General features: G+C 41.1%; 2 protein-coding genes across 2 annotated transcripts; one reads left to right on the forward strand and one right to left on the reverse strand.

Annotated features, from left to right (window-relative positions):
* Positions 1 to 670: 670 nt before the first annotated feature.
* LOC131981410 (uncharacterized) lies at positions 671 to 3521 on the forward strand. The gene is made up of 2 exons (XM_059345683.1): positions 671 to 1629; positions 2934 to 3521. The coding sequence occupies exons 1-2, from the start codon at positions 671 to 673 to the stop codon at positions 3169 to 3171; spliced, it is 1197 nt and encodes a 398-aa protein (XP_059201666.1). The 3' UTR covers positions 3172 to 3521.
* Positions 3522 to 4437: 916 nt separating this feature from the next.
* Positions 4438 to 19953, reverse strand: mapk9 (mitogen-activated protein kinase 9). Its single transcript, XM_059345935.1, has 12 exons — positions 19772 to 19953; positions 13669 to 13815; positions 13092 to 13221; positions 11211 to 11269; positions 10742 to 10880; positions 10344 to 10509; positions 8074 to 8145; positions 6661 to 6843; positions 6084 to 6208; positions 5926 to 5989; positions 5593 to 5664; positions 4438 to 5425 (listed from the first exon to the last, which is right to left on the reverse strand). Exons 2-12 carry the CDS (start codon positions 13782 to 13784, stop codon positions 5289 to 5291), a joined length of 1263 nt encoding a protein of 420 aa, XP_059201918.1. The 5' UTR covers positions 13785 to 13815; positions 19772 to 19953; the 3' UTR covers positions 4438 to 5288.
* Positions 19954 to 20320: the final 367 nt, after the last annotated feature.

The following is a 20320-nucleotide window of genomic DNA, read 5'->3' on the forward strand; positions in this document are numbered from 1 at the left end:
AGTGGTAAATGCACCGCAGCAGACTCAGTGGGGTGAAGTCTGTCTACAGTACAAGCACTTGGCTGTTAATACATCCTACAGTGTTAATGTAGACAAGGTGCATTAAGGAAAATCAATGAGCTGAGGTAATAAGCAGGTGGAAGAAGTATCCAGTAAAAGTTACCGCTCATAAGAACTGCAGGATTTCTTTAAATGTGAATTTTTTATTTCAAGTCTTTGCAGCTTTATGTGTTTTTGACAAATCCTGAGAGCAGATTATGGGGTTCATTGTGTGTGCTTCACACTTTGTGCCAACAGCCACTGTCTATTTCTGTGGTTCCAGTTATGTGTGACTGTCTTTAGGAATGAGCCAGACTATATTACACCCTGGTCCCTCCCTCAGAAGCTGTGCTAAAGTAACAGCTGATGTCAGTCTTGCTTAAAGACACACACACATACAGACTACAACCTGTCTGCCATTAGGCAGCAGCTTCAAGGGCACAGCCAGTCAAAGGGGAGGAGGGCTCCTACACCTTCCTCTCCCCACGACACATCAGCACTTGGCACAGGGGCGGCTCCTGAGCACGCTCACAAGTCCACAGTCAAAGACTTGAATCCCAAGTTGCAGCAGACAGAGGAGGGGAGGGCAGTTATCTAAAGCTCTCAGCACCCCCATGTGCCTGGTTGGATAATGGAGCTGCACTGTCTTCCTACTGAGACCCCCACCACAGCCAGCTCCTGCTCCACGGACCCTCTGTACGACAACTGCCCACCTTTTGCCCAGCGAGGGAGGGCCAGGGAAAAGGAAATGGAGAGTAGGGTTGTGTGCCCGGCTGTAACCAAACTCCCGGGCCCCTGCAGCCCTCAGCCCGGTCTGGCCCCAGCTGTGGCTGAGGTTCCCACACTGGTCGGTGGGGGAAGAGGGACTGGCGCATGGCCAGATCACAGCTACTGCAGCTGGAGAGGAGGCCTGGGAAGACAGGGCTGGGAAGCAGAACTTGGTCCAGGCATAAACAGAGCAAAAGGAGGAGGAGAGAGAGGAGGAGAGCAGGGAGGTAGCTGGGGAGTTGAGGACAGCGCTCATCTGAACCAAAGCCCCAATCCATCACAGAGCGAGGAGCACAGGAGTGCTCTCTCTCTGTATGATAACCTCCCCGACGCTGTCACCCCTGACAGCCTCCAGGAGGTCTTTGACATGGAGACAAGCTTCCCGGAGCAGATGTACCAAGCATGGGTCCCTGAGCAGATCCGGGGGCTGGTGGACGGCGAGGGAGTAAGTGAAGACAAGAGCACCTGGTCCTCCTGTGAGATCATCCTCGCTGAAAGTGGTCCCAGTAACCAGGACCAGAATCCAGACCAAGACAAGAAGCATGAACAGGGGCCAGAGCTGGACTCAGGATCCTGTGGATTTAAGCAGGGGGGTCCGATGCTGCATCTCCCGATATCCCCTCCTCAACATCTTACAGCGGAGTGCCAGGCTCTGTGGCCCCCGGCTGAAGCCCAGCACCCAGAGCAGCCATCTTGGTCTCCCAGGGTGCCCCCTCCTGTCCCCCTGGCAGACCCCTCCGCCAGCGCCCTCCGCAGCCTCCTCACCAGCCTCCAGCAGCAAATAGTCAGACAGAGGGAGGAGTATGAGACAAGAATACTCAGGTAATTTTGCTTCATCTTACATTTCCATTTAACAGTACACAGCACACATAATCACATCACAGAGATTAAGCACACCACGTTAAAGACAAATGAAACGTCCTACATGTAATGTGCTTATGCTCTCGGCTTCAGAATCACACTTTCAGTTCACTGACTTGCCTGTGAGATTTTCCCAGCCCTTGGTGTATTTCAAGTTGAGGGTGACACAATGTTCCCAGGCCCAGAAACTGTGTGTGTCCACTCAGCTGTGCTGCTCCGTTCACTCAGCTGACCCCGAGCTTCACCCTATATCCTGTTTAGTTCATAGCACACCAACAACTGTTATTAAAAATTCCCATCAGAGGCAGTACAAATAATATAAGTCCTAATTATTTCCTTTCTACTGTGTATTTTTCTACTGTGGAAATTGTATCTCAAATGTATCACTTCGTTCATATTAATAACTTTGATGGTTTTTTTTTTTTTTTTTTAACACTGACACATTTACAGTATTTCCTGTCTGTAAATAGCTCTAGTAGCTAGTTTTAATATAGGGAGTTCATACAGCTTTTTAAGAGCAACATTCACACACTTTTCAAGGACTTTCCAGCTACCTGAACAAATAATTTCTAGATTCTGCTTTTTTATCACAAAAAAAGTAAGTTCCCCTAAAAGTTAGTTAGCACACTGTGATAATTTCATTTCAAGTATTTAAAGAGTTAGGTTAACATGAGCGATTGTGCACATTAATCACAGGTTAATATTGAAAATAAAGCATTTGTAAGGACAATATTAAAATTCAAGCATAATCCTAGCCTTGAAAACATAACGTTTAAAACTGAACCGCTTTTAAAACTTTGAACGAGCTGTTAATGGTAAAAAAAGGCACATCCTGTGTGGTTGACCTATAGAAACAGCACATGGCACTGGAAAGAGAGCTAAATTAAGGGTCCATGCTGCTGACCTAGACACAACACATACCTCATTTATTACTGATATAGATAGAGCAAGTCTCAGTGTGATGTCACAGCTACCGGTTGGCAAGGGCAATAGGAAAATGACAATCCTTTTGGCTAAACATGGAGTACATAAGGAGATTTAGTTGTAAACCCAACCTTCTAAGCCTGTTCTAAGCAAACTATATCAGCCATCAAGAATCAATCCTACTAAAACCCCTAAAAAAATCTAAATAAATGTGCAGACTGTCCCATTGTCTCCATTCTACCCATAATTAAAACAGCCTAATGCAGCTCTCCACCTTTTATATACACCCAATCATTTCTATATCTGTCTTTCTCCATTCTTCCTTGTGTGTTTACCATCAGCCTCGAGCAAAGAAATGAAGAGCTGCAGGTAGAGGTTGTCAGGTTGAAAACAAACCTCGCACAGCAGCGGCACTGGTACCACGCCATCCAGGCTAAGATCACAGAGTCTGAAAGGAGCCGGGCCGCCGCAGAAATACACAATGCAACTCTGCAGAAGGAGATGGAGCAGTTTTTTGACACCTTTGGAGAGCTCAACAACGAGGCCAAGAAGACAGAATATATCGTGAAGAGCTTCTAAGAAAGAGAATGTATGAATTGTGTGTGATGACATGAACAGTGTGGGCAAAGACAAGGACAAAAGGCACAATACTGGCTAGTCTTTAAACTCTACTTAGAATAGCTTGTCACTATCTACGCAGAATATTGCAAAACATCACTGAAAGACGAAAAATGAATCACTGATGTCCACTTTATTAGTTACGTAAGGGCAAAGATGTTGGCCAGGTGATTATATGGTGGTCATTGCAATCACAGGACATCTCTGAAAATAAAAGGAGAAATAAACTGAACACAAATGTGAGATGCACAGTGTATACAATGGAGCTTTTTTTTCTTTAAACATGGTAAAAATGGTAAAGGAGGTTTTGAGCACTGTAATGCTCAAGACCCATCCGATAAAATTTGTGGGAGTGAATTGCCCACGTCATTTAAGGCATGACTGAAAGAATAAGATGTTTTTAAAAAAAGGAAAATATAGTGTACAACAATTAAGTCCTCAGTGACTCCATAGTGTCATATTTCTGCATGTCCATTACACTGTGCAATCAGTTCTGCAAAAAAGCAGCTCCACAGTCCATTTCTCTCATCTTCAAGTTTCCATCTCGAGTTTCGAAGGTTCAGAATTTCATTCAGGACTCAGTCACATCCTCATTTTAAACCCAGACATGTCGGCTTTTTGTTGAGAAGTTGACATCCTCCACAGACTTTGCCCTTACAACCAGGCGACTGCTGTCTTTAAGGACGATTCAAAGGAGATAATGAAGGAGAGCGATGCACAGTACGTTTTCATAACACACACACACGCACACACACACACACACTCACACATGTAAAGGCTTACAAGGCAAGAAAAAAAAATACAACATCTGCAGGCTTTCAGAACCAAGAACACCAAGGTACTGTAAGTAAAATAATGGACCTGAACGGATTTCTCTTTATAACAAGAACTACTGTAACTTATTGGCATCTTTAATGCCGTGTCATGCAAGTTAAACACCATTATCTGTGTTTTACTGCCTTTACATGTGTTCTACATGATGTCTGATTGGTGATGAACTTTGTGACTGCTCCATGGAATGGTTTAGAAAAGGAGCAGCCATCGCATTGATCTGTCAATGAAATGCATCGACAAGAGGCATTAACTACATGGGCCTCGATGTGGTTGTGTGCAACATTTTGCAAGAAAACAAAAATAAATACATGTATCTTTTTGCCTCTCCCAAATTTACAGGATCATGATGTTTTGATATACACATTTTCAGTCGGTACCTTTTGTCCAATGGGGATGCAATATATAGTTCTATAGAAATGTTGACTTTCTTAACAAAATGAGCACACCTTATCTATTAGTAATGAAATGCAGCCACTATGAGTGTCAGATCAAGACATGATCGTGACTTCACATACAGTACATTATATAAGGAAATAAAAATATAACACTGCAACCACAGCTTCCCCTAGTTGTCAAGAGGAAAAGCTTAAAATCCACATCACTCAAGGCGATTAATTAAAAAACACAGTGCAGGAAGCACCACTGTGGAGGTCTGCAATACTGCAAGCTAGTTAACGGATCGACCAACCTTTGGATGAGTGTTTGATATCAGTCAGTTGGTGCAATCGACTCATGGTAAGCTTTTGTTCATATTGGCGTAACATGCATGAGAGCAGCTGGCAGCTGTGGTCTATGTTCAGTGCTTGTCTGATCTAATCTGATAACCTCTGCTGTCAACATAACATTAGCTAAAAAAATAAAACTATTAAAATACAGGCATACAGAATAAACAACAATCCCCCACCGACTCAATATGGAAATCAATATGGATGCATACATCATATATACTTGATGAAGGTAAACGATTTCCACAAAGAAGAGAAAGATTCACTTTTGACCCAACAGATAGAATAGACAGCTTTGACCTTTAGGCAGCAGTCCAAAACAAAGTTTGATGTTGAAGAGGTTCAACGAGATCCACCAGAGAAAGTAAATAGAAAAATAGACCTATTCACTGAGGTTTAAGAGGAAAGGAAATACGCATGACAAAAAAACTGAGTGATCTGAAGAAAAGAAGGTGATGGTTGATTGATATTTGATATTGTAAATGAGAAGGGAGGACTGAGGCAAGCCATGGACTGTGTTCACTGACTCTCATCCAGCGGTCCTGTCAGTGTGTCGATGCTGCTGCTGTCTGTGTCCGAGGCCAACGTGTGCTCCGTAGACATGGACGAGATGTCATTGGCTGACGAGGACTGCGAGGCCGAACCTGACACCACGTCTGATAAATGACACACACAAAGGAGAACCAGATATAAAAAAAAATAAATAATACTTAAGATTTAAGGGAGGAAATCATATAGTAAAGCGCTTTTCCTAAAGAGAAATGCTGTTACAAGAGCAGAGAGAATATGGCAGATAAAGATTGAAGACGGTGCATTTACGTACCTGAGCAGTCTTCTTTCATCAGTCCATTCTTGTTCCTCTCTTCCCAGTCAATCACCTCTTCGTAAATAAGTTCTGTATAAAGGCAGAAAAATAAAAGCCTTGTAGGTTCAGGAAATTCGGTAGTGAATTAGTAGGTAAATGGGTGTTAATTGTCATCAGATCTAATACATTTCATGGTCTTATTGTATAATTTTCCTTGTCTTTGTATATATACATGCAGATGTGTAACAAACATGATTCCTAACAGGGTAAGGTTTAGTTTCCTGAAACATTTTTGATGTTAATGTTAAACTGCACTGCTGTTAGATTTCCCTAGAGGGCAGTGTGTCCTACCTTTCCACTGCTCGATGGAGTGCTCTCTCTCTTCCAGCTGCTTATCTGAAATCTGGGGCGGAGGCTGCAAAACAAAGAGAAATACATAAATCAGCAAGGTCACACACAGCTAGATGCTGCACTGATAAAGTGAACCACAGCTGGAACAGCGTCCTCACCGCATCTGCCTCTCCGGGGTCGTACCACACGTGAATGTATGGGTGATTGAGGGCTTCTTCTACGGAGATGCGGCATTCAGGATCAATGACCAGCATTTTGGACAGCAGGTCCCGTGCTTGACCCGCTGTTATGGCAACAGCAGAGGAAGGGCAGTGTTACTATGGAAACAGGCCCATGACATCATTTAATTTAAGTGGTTTTCATGAAAACTGATTACTTCCCCTTGCGGTGTTGGGTAACATCTCTGGGAATGTCAAGATTTGTTCTCTAGATTCAGTGATGTGATCTCTAACTCTAAATGCCACAGAAAAAAAGTTTGACCTGCATGGTCATTCTCGGAACTAGTTGTATAAGAGATCCAGTTTTAAACCTCTGCGTCCCTGTAAGTTTTGTCAACATACTGCAGTAATATTCCTCTGTTAAACTAAAACCTATGTATTTAAGGAAGTGTCCTTTACAAGAGTTTTAAAACGATGAAATGTTATAATCCTTTGAAATACCTGAGCTAGGAAACTGCAACTATATGCATTTAGAGTTAAGTTAAATGAGTGTATTTTTAGTGTCAAAAATTCTTACTCTTGAGTTTGTCATGTTCTGAGTCAGAAGGAAAGGCCCAGTCTGGGAAAAGCTCAGCAAAGCTGACGCCAGGATACTGCGGCTTGTTCATCACATAGTTCCTCACAGTCTCCATCAGTCGGTTCATAAACTCTAGACTGGGCGTGCCCAGAACCTCAATCACCTTATTCCACTGGTCGATGTCTGGACAACACGCTTGTTAGGGAAGACTCAACTGCATTATGGGCATGCACAGTACATAGGTCAAAAAAATGACAGGAACATTTCATAAGGTACAGAATCAAGAGAGAAAAACAACAAATTATGCATTTCGAATAACATATATAAACACAAACAAATAAGACAATGGGGAGAATAATTGATATCACGTGGTTCAGGTGCATTTAGGATGTGTCTTCTGCTAGTTAAATGGTGCATACTTTGTGTCATCTCTCTTTCCCTGGCACATTGCTATTGAAATGGCAGATTTGCCAAATTGCAGAATTGAAACAAAGACAAGCACACCCATGGGTGCAAGTACATTTGCTACTTCTCAAAATCACAACTGCGTCAGTGTGAAACTAGCAGTGACAGTTGTGCTGTGCTGTGTGCGCACTGCACAGGCAGTAAGACAGGCCCCAAAGACCCAACAGTCATGCTAACGGATCTGTGAGGCTCTACTGAAGCTAAATGCTAACCTTAGCATGTTGCCATGCTCGCAATAACAATGCTAGCATGAGCACAAAACATACAGCTAGGTTTGGTGGGATTGTTATTTATGCAGGTATTTGGTCAGAAACAACAACAATTGGACACATTGAAGGCTGATGATGGTGCGAGGAGACATGAACGTGTGCACTGAATTTCATGGCAATCCATCCAATAGTTAAGACATTTAAAAATATATAGGTATGCACATTCAGTAGGCCTGCTGACTTTCAATTGCAGTAAAAGACTATTACTTCCCCTGATGAAAAGCAATCTATCCTTGAATTGCTCTGCGTCCTGTCTCAGCTACTCAGGTGTAAATGCACAGTGCCACTGAAAGGAGCTGGTGAGGGAAGAGGTGATCATACCCATTAGAAACAGAGAAACGGCCAATATAAATGCAAATGATTTTTTACTGCTTCAACTCTATTGCCTCCATCAATTAAGGGAATTATAGCCATCTGAAAAAAAACTGCACGGATTAATAATCATTGAAGAAGACAGGAAACACACAAAGCTCTCTGATTAAACTGGGCTGTGCTGGAATCTTGAGTATTCCTACTGAACAGATTCTGTTTAGAGGGCATGACTGGGAATGTCTTTACAGACAAGTGTGCTCGGAGTACAATAAGACCAAAAAAAGTCAACATGAGTGAAATACTTATGGTGGGCGAGAGATGGAAGAAGTTGGACAACGACAAAGAAGGTGAGATCGATGAAGGATACGGTCGGTTCCCTGGAAGATGACGCTTCCCTTTACCATCTCTCCCATGATGCACCCCACTGACCAGATGTCCACTGGGAACAGAGATCACAAGCAAACATAAATACACACAGAGACACAAACAAGACATTAAATAATGATCAAATAACATCAACCACATAATATAATGCAATCTAATTGTACAGTAAAATGACAAATGTCAGATGTTGCCAGAGAACATGCTCCATGATTTAAATTTCAATGACAAACATTGAAATGCAGAACACTAGCTGTTGTTATTTTAGTCCATCCTCTAGCTGTGCCATGGCCTGATGCTTTCATCATATTCATCTTAAGGCTGGCTTTTTTTCCCTCTCTCGCTCTGGCTCGGAAACCAGACGCAGCCTTCCAGGCCTTTCTCCTCGCCTCTGCAGCTCTGCTTATCAGTTTACACAGCTGTTGCTCTCCTCATCACTTTCCCATGTGTGTGCGCTTAGCAGAGTAGGATGTATATGTAGTTTGTCTCACTTTCTTCCTCTCTCTCTCTTTTCGCTGTCTGAGTTTGCTTAAGAGCGCATATGTGGCAAACAGCCGTTAACTCCTGTCTTCCCTCAATTTCAGTTTCACTGAAGCTTAAAAGTCTATGAGCTCCCTTAATGTCTACAGATCATACAAACCACTTTAGGTCAAGTTTATCAACAAACTCAAAGCATAGATCATAAATTTAAACTTTGGAGGGGTTAAACTATTCATTGTGACTGTTAAACAGGGTTGTTAGTTACACTTTTAAGTGGTCAAAAAGATTCTTCTGTGGGCCAAGTATATGACAGCCTTCTGACTACTTCCTGTTTCTAATCCTCCCTCTGGGTGAGTTTTCATGCATCATCTTGTAGCTACTTTAGAAAGGATACAGAGTATTCGACTGTGTTTTGTAGACACAGTATAAAAAATTACTAATTTGTAGCATAAACTGACCGTTTTAACAGGGCCTCTTCCCCAGTGACTATAATGGGCTGATGTGTATTTGCATGGCTTGGTAATAAAACGTAATGTACTAATCAAACTACTGTTTTTTTTATTCTTTTTTCACTGAATCTTTGGGCTGAATGGGAGTCAAACAAGGAGGGATACAGTCATTTTCAGGAAAGAGGACTTTGTGAGAGATCAGCTAACTGACAACAGGTCCACTGCAGCAGAGCAGCCACGGTAAGAACAATTCATTGCCATCATCATAACAAATAAACCAGAATTAAATAAAGCTGCAAAAGGCATTCAAGCCAATTGCTTGACATATATGCATTCACTCAACAAGTCCTCTGGATTAAAAAGGGACCTTGTGTTTCAAAGCGACTAAACCCTGAGAGCTTCAGAGCTTCTCCTGAACTCTGTGTGTTTGTTTCCAGAGGCTGAAGTATAATGTAATGGAGTTCTAAGATAATTAATGCATGTCCCCAGATAATGTAATTTAAATTTCAGAAGAATTGAAACGGACAAAATTCAGAACCAGCACGTGATCAAACAGGTGCACCAAATTTGGTTACAATATCTTAAACCAATTCTGATTTACTAGAGTTTCTGTAGTTTCTGGATGTTAAAAACACAGTTTTAAAAATGCATGTAAAAATAACACTGATCTGTTCAAAGTGGGTTCCAGCCCCTGATGTGCTTGGATCCTCTAATAACCAGACAGAATCCGACTGATACTGGATCAAAGAGACTGTGCACTTATTATTCTTAACAGCCGGCACCATCTGTTCAGCTGTGATGTGCTTCTTTGTTTACTCAAATGCTGCTGCGTATCATCAACAATCGAGTCTGTTGGACAAACAACGTAATAATGAAACTGTGCTAGTAATTACCTCATATTTTCCTCTGCGTTATGTTCTGTGACATCTTGTTTGCAAACTAGCTGATATATATGCAAGATTCAAATTAAAATATAGTGAGAAAATATTGACCAATTATGATGACTTTTTGTTTTTTTGCTGTAATTTTTTCAAACTGGGTATTAGAAAAAAGAAAAAAGTTATTATAAACAGTGTCCGCTGGTGAATAAGTTGTTCAATAAGGACATGGAGAGTTCTACCTTTGTGTTTAAGCATTTATCATTTCTGTACTGTTGGTCATTTTCTTCCTGTAAACCTGTGAATTGGAAAATTGTAATAACAGAGCAGTATTATATGATACTGTGTTCTTTAGAGTGGAGCTTTATTCCTCCATTCATCCCTCTCATTTTCAGTAATATAAGGTCATAAAAACTACCATTGTAAGAGTGGGGCTTGGCTCTCCTTACCATTCTCCTTATATTTCATGCCCAGGATGACCTCTGGGGCTCGGTAATATCTGGTCACCACATAAGGGGTCATCATGAAGTTAGTGCAGGCCGTCCGAGCCAAACCAAAATCCAAGATTTTTAGAGTGCAATCAGACTTCACCACGATGTTACTGGGCTTCAGGTCCTGTGGGGAGAGAAAATCTATAAATCTATAGAAACATACACACAAAAACATAACCCTTGAGTTAATAATTTCACTACAGGTAGTAGCTGGAAAAAGATTAGAATGGATGCCAGAGAAATTGTTTAAACAATTGAAATAAAAGGGTTCTTTTAAAATTAAGAAGTTTAGTTACTCTTTCAGATATTTTTAGTGCTATTAACATTCAGCCCACAGCACAATTGTTCCTCGTTACCCTGTGGATGATGCCAGCAGAGTGCAGGTGCCTGATGCCGCAGAGGATCTGGTACAGCAGATAGGACATCCGCTCATGGTCCAGGTCCATGTGAATCACCTGGCATAGGCTGGCATCCATCAACTCCATCACCAGATACCTAAAGGTAGCGACAGGAAAAAACAGAAATGAAGTAGGGAGGCAAAATTGCAGAATGGTAGATAACAGATACAAGCTGTAAGAGAGGATAAGAGTGGCAGTCATAAAAAAGAGGCAAAATGTAGTAAAGGAGTTCATAAAGGGACAGTGACGAATGCAAAGAAGCAATTTAAAGCCTACAGAGCATATAAAAGCAACATATTGCAATAAAAGAGGCTGACAGGTAAATCAAGGGGAGCTAGTGAAATGCTAGCTTCAGCTAAAATCTCTGAATCCTACAGAAAGCACAGAGTAGATTATTGAAGACAAAAAACACTCCACTGCCACTCACAGGTCCTGGAATTCCTCCAGGGACTTCTGAGGCGTGAACACGTTGATCAGACGGATGATCTGCAAGCAGAGAGACAGGCCATTAGTCCACTCTGTTAGTCTCCCTTCTACATCCACTTCAGTGTGGAGAGCAAGCCAGCTGAGGACAGAGCACTCAAGCGGGTTTGTCTGGATTCTCTCACTCTGAACAAGAAATCACATCCCCGCTGCAGTGAACCGACTATCCCTTTATCTCAAGTTATCATTTCAGATTTCCGAAAACAAAAAACAATTAAAGTTTTTATGTTGTCCCTCATATTCCAGTCTTTCTCTAAATCCCATCAACTAAATAAAAGAGGGAGGGTTGTAATTCTGAACCCAGAAGTGTCTCATGAAACAGGCCAAGAGAAGCTGTGATGATAAAAACTACATTTTAACTTGACTGCCAGCTTGTTTTAACTGCCCTGCAAAACTTAAGACATATAAAAAAGTTTTAAGTGCTTTATTATGCCATACAAAAGTATGTTATATACATTTGGACCCTGTCCCCCACAAAGTGAGATAATTTGCTTATCCTTTTTGACATACATTCAATTGAAAAATGTACAAAATCAATATATTTAATGTTCAAATGGATAAACTTTATTGTTTATTAAAAATATACACTCTATAACTATACACTGTATACACACACTGTAATGCCTGCAACATGTTTCAAAAATGTTGTGACAGGGGCATGCTTACCACTGTGTTACATCACCTTTTCTTTGAACAACACTCAGCAGCCAGTGTTTATGAACTGAGGACACTATTTGTTGAAGGTCTGAAAGCTAAATTCTTTCCCATTCTTGATTGATATAAGACTTCAGTTGCTCAATAGTCGAAATGTTACTGGCATTCAATTAAAAATAAGCATATAACAATCCACGAGGTTGGCAAGGCAAAAACATTAAATGATTGCACACAATTTTTTTTTTTTTTTTTAACAAATCAGGGTTGTATCTGTATCAGAGATATGCTGTATGTGGTAAGGCTCTAGTCTGCTGGCCTTTATGTTTTTTGGTTTTCCATCTCCAAAAGTTGTGGATAGTATCTGGTACTTTTTTTTGGTACACCTCGGTCAAGATTTCAAGTGAGCTGAGCTGGTACTAGAAGGTGGAGTTAAAGTGAAGAAATTTTTTTCTCGTTAGTTTCTGATTGAAGGATCGTGTGAGTGTTACGTTGAAGACGATTTCACTGCAGATTCAGGTGGTTTCGCTATTGAAATCAACTGAGAATCCCACCTACACTGAGGGAGTATTATTTGCACTTGAAATCAAAAAGAGGAAAGTACTTCTACCAAAAGGGGAGTTGAATCAATGAGCAGAGCCGTACCATACAGTGGAAACATGGTAATATAGCATTAACATATTAGAGAGGGAAGGAAAAGGAGCTGACGGTTTTCATGTCAAATGTTGGTGCTCATATGAACATTGAAACAGTTTTTGCCTGATCTAATCATTCCTCCCATTCATACTGGTTATTAATAAATACATTCCTAACACATTTGCAACACTGTAAGTCCTTGTGTTGAGCAAAAATACATCCCAAACGTTAGCTGAGGCTAACATGAGACTTTAGAGTGAATCAAATCAAGTGGGTATCTTCAAAGTTAGTGTTTTAGTACAGAATTCTCTGTTTGTGTTTCTGTTTCACTGCAGCTCAGCACACATACACCCTCCAAAGGAAACATGAAAAGGGAGTTTTTGGGTGATACCCACTTAAATGTGTAACTGAGACTGCTGAAGTCTCACACAAGCGTCCCATATATTATTCATATACTACATATACTACTCAGGTATTTTTGCACAGAACAAGCACTTTAGTATGCCCCCCAACACCTAAACTTAACTATAAGTCTTACATTTTTGTGATTGACACATTTGAGCAGCACCAGCTCCCTGTAGGCACGCTTAGCATGGGTCTGGTTCTGGAAGGGCCGACACAGCTTTTTCACTGCCACAGGTATACCGAGGACTGTATCGAGAGCAGAGCTGGTCACACATGGAACAGAAAGAGACAAAGGTTATTAATGAAGAAAAAAAAAAAAATGCATTCTCCAGAGCAAAACTATTGCCTCATCAAATGATGAGAAAAAAAGCCAGCTACCAGTCTCTTGTCCTTTATCTTAAAATATATATTTTTAAAAAGGTGCAAGAGGTATTTTCTCTCTGTACTTTCAACAATAAAAGGGGCTGCACAAAGTAAAAATTGCAGGGAATAAAATCCTCAAAGAAGAGGACATCGGAGAAGACTTATGGCACTAGTTCAACTGTTTCGTACTGGAGGTTTACGTGATTATTTACACTAGCAGGACAAAAGTTTACATTATCAAAGCAGTATTCACAATTTATGTCTAATAAGGCAGAACTTGGGACATTAACAACACTTTGGACCGGGGACACAATCACTAAAATGCTAATTAAAGTCCAGCCTCTCACCAGACGATGCCCTGGGCCCCGGAGCCGATGGCGCGGAGCTGCTGGTAGCGCTTGAGTACAGTGAAGGTGGAGTCCCCCACCTGGACGCTGTAGAACTGGCCCTCCGCCTCACTCATCCTGCTGAACAGTCAGGACCACCAGCACTGTCTGCAGGAGGGAAAAACAACACCAAGATAAACACCCAAACAGCATGACTGATTTAATGCCAGGAAGTTCAGATGTACATAAAATCATCTATCTCTATTGGCCGTGCGGGATGGTAAACAATTTATAGCACGTTAATAAGCCTACATCAGCGTGATGAGGTTATTACACTTATAAAGGGAACTTGAAACCCCTTTTTCCAGTCCACTGAATCACTGAAATGATCCACAGTGAATGGCAGGGCCTAATATGGTTCCATCTGTCAGTCCCTGGCATCACTCCCTCCATTTTCAGCCCAGTTCGAAAGCCAACTCATCTATCACCGCTTTCTGCTCAGTTAGTTCATCTGACAACGGTAACAGAGGATTGGAGCTGAAGTCGAGGCTGTAAATGTTTTGGAGTGTGTGTAGTGGAGAACAGAGGCAGCTGACAGCTTGGAGTTCCCGAGGCTCTCTCTGCCATATCTTAACTCATGCTGACACACTCCTGCTCAGTAAACACATACATAACACACACACTGATGCAGCATTAAGCATGTTAATTATTCTTTGATTTGCATCCAGCCTCACAACAAGTGTGTGCAGCCATCAGCATGAGCACATGGTATCTGATACATGTTAATACATGTACACGTGATGCATTTATGTTTATTAAAAAAAAGAAAAATGTCAGTGTTAACATTGGTTCCTCAGGCAGGAAGTGGAGGAGGAGGAGTATTCTTGGCTAGGGTTTGTGTGAGCACGCGTGTGGGCGAGGGCACACAATTGTGTAGCTATGCAACAGCGAGCAGTCATGTCTGTTTGTCATTCCTTCAGAAAACAGCCACAGGTTAAGTGGTGTATGATATTTTAGCCTCGTCTGTTTGACGAGGACACCAACACACGCTCGTCTTCCCGGTCAGAGAGACAAAGTGCCAAAAAAGAAAGGAGCAGCAGGAGAGGTTATGATCGAATAAAAAACTCCAACCGTGTGAATTGTAAAGCGACTCTGTCTCAGCTTTGACACTGTGACAGCTTTATAAAGGACTGCAGTGAGCTTAATCTGGACGTAGAGGTGGACCAATTATTAGTAGAGAGAGGAAACATTATGGTTATATTTTGTAGTCATACTACTATGACTGAACTGTTAAGTTAATCAACAGATAGATTATATTACTATCATCATTCTGAGTAGTAGGAGCAGGAGTGTTAATAAGACTGGTTATTAACGATACACATTTAAATACTTTTTAACTCCATCCTTTGAGCTTTGATATTGATTTTTTTTGCCATTTTCAGAAGAAAATCAGTAATTAAGAGGTCAGTAAATTAATTGTTGCAGCCCGAGATGCTGACTGAAATATAAAAGAGAAGAAGAGATAATACTGTTGAAAATATTTTCAGTAATATCTGTAATATATATGTTTTTATATATATATAATACAATTAATTATGGCGCAATGAAATCTGGCAGCAACCCCATTCATTTTAATTTCTGGAAAAAGATCTGGAAAAAACCTAAATAAATGAAAGTATTTACTGAACTCCACAAAGTCTCTTATCTCTCCTTTTCAGACACATGCATTAGCATAATGCTAAAACCCTTCCTCTTTAACATTCACTTAATTTTTATTATAACAACAGTGGTTTCCCTTGTTATTTTGTTGAGGTATGAGGTATTTCCCACCGTGGTTATGACTTCATTTGATTGTGTTACTTAATCCTCCAGAGTCTCTGCTTGTCATCTTGGTTTTGTATATTTCCCATTTGGGTTTGTTCTGAATAGTTTGTTTCTTTTATAAGCTCGTTTTTTTTCATCTGTTTTTCTGTGTAGCTTTGTAAATACACAACACAGGAAAAAAAACAACTTCAGATGTGGTAGGTGTGGGTCTGAAACGGCACCATTACTCAGATGAAAAATGAATCCTTTTCATCTCTATCTACTTTCTTCCTCTGCCTCCCTGTCTTTTTCTCCTCCTTCTCACATGTGCATCCAGCTGGCTCTCTCACTACACCCAGGGGGTGAGCTACAAAGAAAGACCTTTACGTTTCTCGTGCTTCTCTCACTCTTTCCATTTTCCTTGGCTTTGTCTTCCTTAGTTGTTCTTTTATGCTCCTGTCGTTCCCTCAATGCTCTGCCCTTTTCTAGGCTTCTCCCATCTTCCCTGTGGCCTCCTCAAAGACATTCCCACTGATGGACTGGACGCTACTGACGGATATATTTTGGATGAATATTTTGATGATCAAAGCAAACCTTTTCCCACTTGAATTGTTTAAAATGCAGGTGCAGCAAAAACATGCTAAGGCCTTGGCTGTGCTCAATTAGAATTAAATTAAAGTTTCCTTTGACATGCAGGCAGCATGGTTTCTAGGCCACAGATCCAACACAACACACGAACACCTTGTGCAAAACCTTTCCCTCAGAGAAAAAATACCGGCTCTGCTGTTTTAGCTTGGAGGCTGCATTTTCTAACGGTGGCACTTTGATATTTTTCGCCAGTATTTCTTTTCCCTCAACGTCTGGTGCACTGATTCACAACACTCACACATCAAACTAAAGAAAACTACGAAGGGGCCATTAATCATGACCAAAACCCATTTCAGCTGCAGCAGGCACAGTGTATGTACAATCCCTCACTAGCTGCCAAACTAGGCTCGACTATGGGCTAAATGTACAGTTGACTCAGCACAGATATATGGACACTGACAGGGAACAACTGAAATAAGGTGGGGATTGCATGTAAGCTCAGAAAACCAGACAGATACCAGCAGACACCTGTTATACTTCTGGTCAGCAAGCATTGAGGAATTTGTTAGAATTCAAAAGGGATTTGATTAGTGTAGATTAAAGTTAATGTCCCCAGGAGAAATCTAGGACATTGCAGGTGGACACCTCAAAGGCTAATAGAACATAAAGACAGATAGAATAAACAACATCACTGACATATTTAGCAAAGTTGTGCTCATGTTATTAACCAGAGCGGTACATTGACGTAGTTCGGCCTCACTAATGAATGCATCATGACACAGCTAATACTGCAGCACAACGCATAGTAATGTGGAGGAAAATAAACTGAAACAATGGCAAAATTACCACAAAAAAGCCACCAATTGTAGGGCAGACAATTAACTGTATAATAATGGTGATCACGGGTTTGGCTTCAACACTTAATTAAACCTGATCAGTCAAAATGCAAACGGCCTACTTACTGCCAGTTTCTAAGGTATAAACTGCCTGATCTTAGACGTTTCTTAAGAGAATGCTGTAATTAACCAGCCTCTGCTTCCCAAACATCATTAAGGCTGCATGCAAGAGTACTTTCACTGCAAAAAAGCCTGTCAGTGTTTTCTATGTAGGAACAATATAGCTGGTTACTTTCGGTGTCTCTATAAATTAAATTTATATTTTGCTAGAAAGGTGAAGAAAAGAAAATTACAAAGTTAGTTTAAGTATTGTTTAAGGACAGTGTGGTATTTAAAAGAGACTGTTCACACATAAAACAAAAATACATATTTTTCTTCTTACCTTTGGTGCTTATTTATCAATCTAAATTGCTCTGCTGTCAGTTGTTGAGTGTTGGAGATATTGACTGTAGAGATGTCTGCCTTCTCTCCAATAAAGCAGAACAAGACGTAGTTTCAGTTGTGCCTCTCGAAGCACCAAAATCTATATTTGAAAAGCTCAACAGCAATGTCTCTTTCTAGAACTCACGACACTTTTACTCAAGATAATCCAGACTTTTCTTTTCTGCTGAGCTACACCCACCAACCATATCACCACACAGAAGGCAGTGTGCATCTACTCATGGACGTCATGGACGAGGTGGTTGAGCTTTTCAATTTTTTTTTTCAATTCTTGGTGCCGATTGTCATATTTTTCCTTTATATTTGAGAGAAAGCAGACTCTCTGTGACTAATGCCTTCACCACTGTGCAACTCACACCAACACAATCTAGATAGATTAATAGAACTACAGGTAAGTGGAAAAAAATGTTTTCACTTTAACACATGAACAGTGAGAGCCTACAATCATGGACCAATCTGTTCTACGATATCAAAGATACCAACTGAGCTGCAGTCTCCCTAAAATCAACCAAAACAATTACAGTTAAAATAGTTCTCATTACTGGGGTGCCCTTATAAACCTTATATTGATTATTAAATGCTATATAAAAGGCTTTTAGTTTGATTAAATTTTAGATCACTGAGATTGTGTGGCACATATGCCACCATTCAAAAATATTAACTGATATGCTGAACTGACAAAACATACCAGTGTCAGTGCTAAAATATCAAAATGACTTATTATGGCACATATTGCAATATGTGGACAGTGTATTGAAAACAAATGGCAACAGCTGTGTCCAAATCGCATACTTCTTTTTACTTTTTTTACTTACTGCAGCTGCTCTTACAAAGTACATAGTACTGCATGCAGTATACAATTGGGACAAACTACTTCTTCACTTCTCTACATTGCACCTTGAACATTGAACATCTAGCTCATATATCCGTTGCAGTCTGTAGCACTGCATTTGACATATTATGCATTGGGACATACAAAATAGTATTGGCAGCACACACAACTCTAAATCTCTCCAAAACACAGGCACTCACAGTCAGATAAATAGTCTTCTTATTTATTGTTGGCAAAAATGACGTGTTCGTTGCTCCCACAGTAAATAGGAAGAGAGTGCCGGCGTTTTGTTTCTTTGCATGCTAAACAGTATGCTAATATGGGTATTTGGAACGCACCCATACATTTTTGAGTGCACTGGGTATTCGTTACCCCGTTTTATTTAGAATAAATATGAATGCAAAAATTGCATGCAAGCATTATGTTCTCTCTTCTTTGTCCCCCAAAATCCAAAGTTATAAAGCCATGTGATTTTGTTCATTTCAGCACTTCTCTTGTCAAGGAGTTGATAAGAGAAGTGACCTTCACCATCCTCGACCAAAGCCAATCATGACTACTGTCCAGTTCGGTCCACTGCTGCCTTGGGGTCTGATGTGGCTTTGGCTCTGAGTTGGTAGCTGGATGGGAGTCAGTGAGCTGGCTATGATATCATATTAGCATGGCCCGAAGACTCAGCATCTCATCCTGATGTGGCAGAGTTACAAAACACACAGGGGAGGGCAAAACTATATGCAGGCTGCTGCTGCTGCTGCTGCACTAGAGACGTCTGTTGAGACCAGCCTCTTAAAGAGGATGAAGGATGCTAAAGATGTGTTAATGGGAAAATATGCCACATGTGTTGCTCTTGACACAATCCTGTTGTCCTGTCATGTGTGTGCTGTGCTCTGTATTTATGTATGATCCCACTGTTGGCTCACACCACCCATGCCAACCTGTTTATTCTTTGACATACTTCAGATTTTGGAAATGACAGATTAATCCTGTGTACACATGGCGCCTGATTTGTTGACAAGCTGAAACTTGCCTTTGACATACCATACCAAATAAAACATAGCACTAGTGTTAGCTTTCATCTCTACACCTGTTTTCGTGGCCAATGTGGTACTGGTCTGAAAACCTGAGAATACTCGGCCTAGAAAAATGTCATTCATTTGGCTCATTGTGGCTACAACAACGTATGACTATGGTTAAGCTATGTGCACTGACAACATAATGTTATGACATAACCAAGGTACAAAACTGGGGATTTTTATTGTGTCCACACGCAACATACCTACTCTAAAATACACACATACACACACAGAGGTATGAAGTCACCCGTGTATGACACACCGCGGCCGCAGCACCGCTGGCACTCGGTGGTTTGACGCTCAGAAAATGTCAGTTCACACAGCCTAAGTCACAATAACGAAAAAGCCGGTTACATTCACGTCGCGTTTGGTCGGTTACAAAGTTACCGAGGCCTACAGCCCCCGTCTTTTTTCACTTCTGCCGGAGCAATGCGGTAGTCGGGCCGGGGCTCCACTGAGAGCTGACGGACCGACGGACTGCAGAGGAGACTTACCTTCTCCCTTCGCCGCTCCCAGGGCACTCCCATGCATCGAAAACACAGATAAAACCCTGTCTCCGTCTCCCCGGCACAGCCTAGACTTGGAAAAGTTGAGGGGAGCGGGCTGTCACGACGGATAGGGCTTCCTCCAGCTCCTAGCTAACTCCAGCGGCAGCAGCGCGGAGGGGACGGGGTGCGGAGGAAGGCGACGCCACAACAAGCACTGAGAGAGCATGCGGGTGACGTCATCGCGCAAAGTTTACGTGGGCGCAAACTTTTTTTTTCTTCTCCTCCACATAAAAACTTTGTGGAAAAACTTTTTGTTCTGGATGTTATTGATTAAAAATTATTAAAATATCGAAGGATCAATATAAAAATAGCCAATCAGAAAATGTTGATACATTCTGATAAGCATGAGTAATAAACAACTCAATCAGTCATGGAAAAAATTATTAGACCACACTTGTTTTCTTCACTTTATTATTCATTCTAATGCCTGGTAAACCTAAAGGTACGTTTGTTTGGACAAATATAATGATAACAACAAAAAATAGCTCACAAGAG

Source organism: Centropristis striata, chromosome 12 (assembly GCF_030273125.1).
Source record: "Centropristis striata isolate RG_2023a ecotype Rhode Island chromosome 12, C.striata_1.0, whole genome shotgun sequence".
NCBI classification, from domain to species: Eukaryota; Metazoa; Chordata; class Actinopteri; order Perciformes; family Serranidae; genus Centropristis; species Centropristis striata.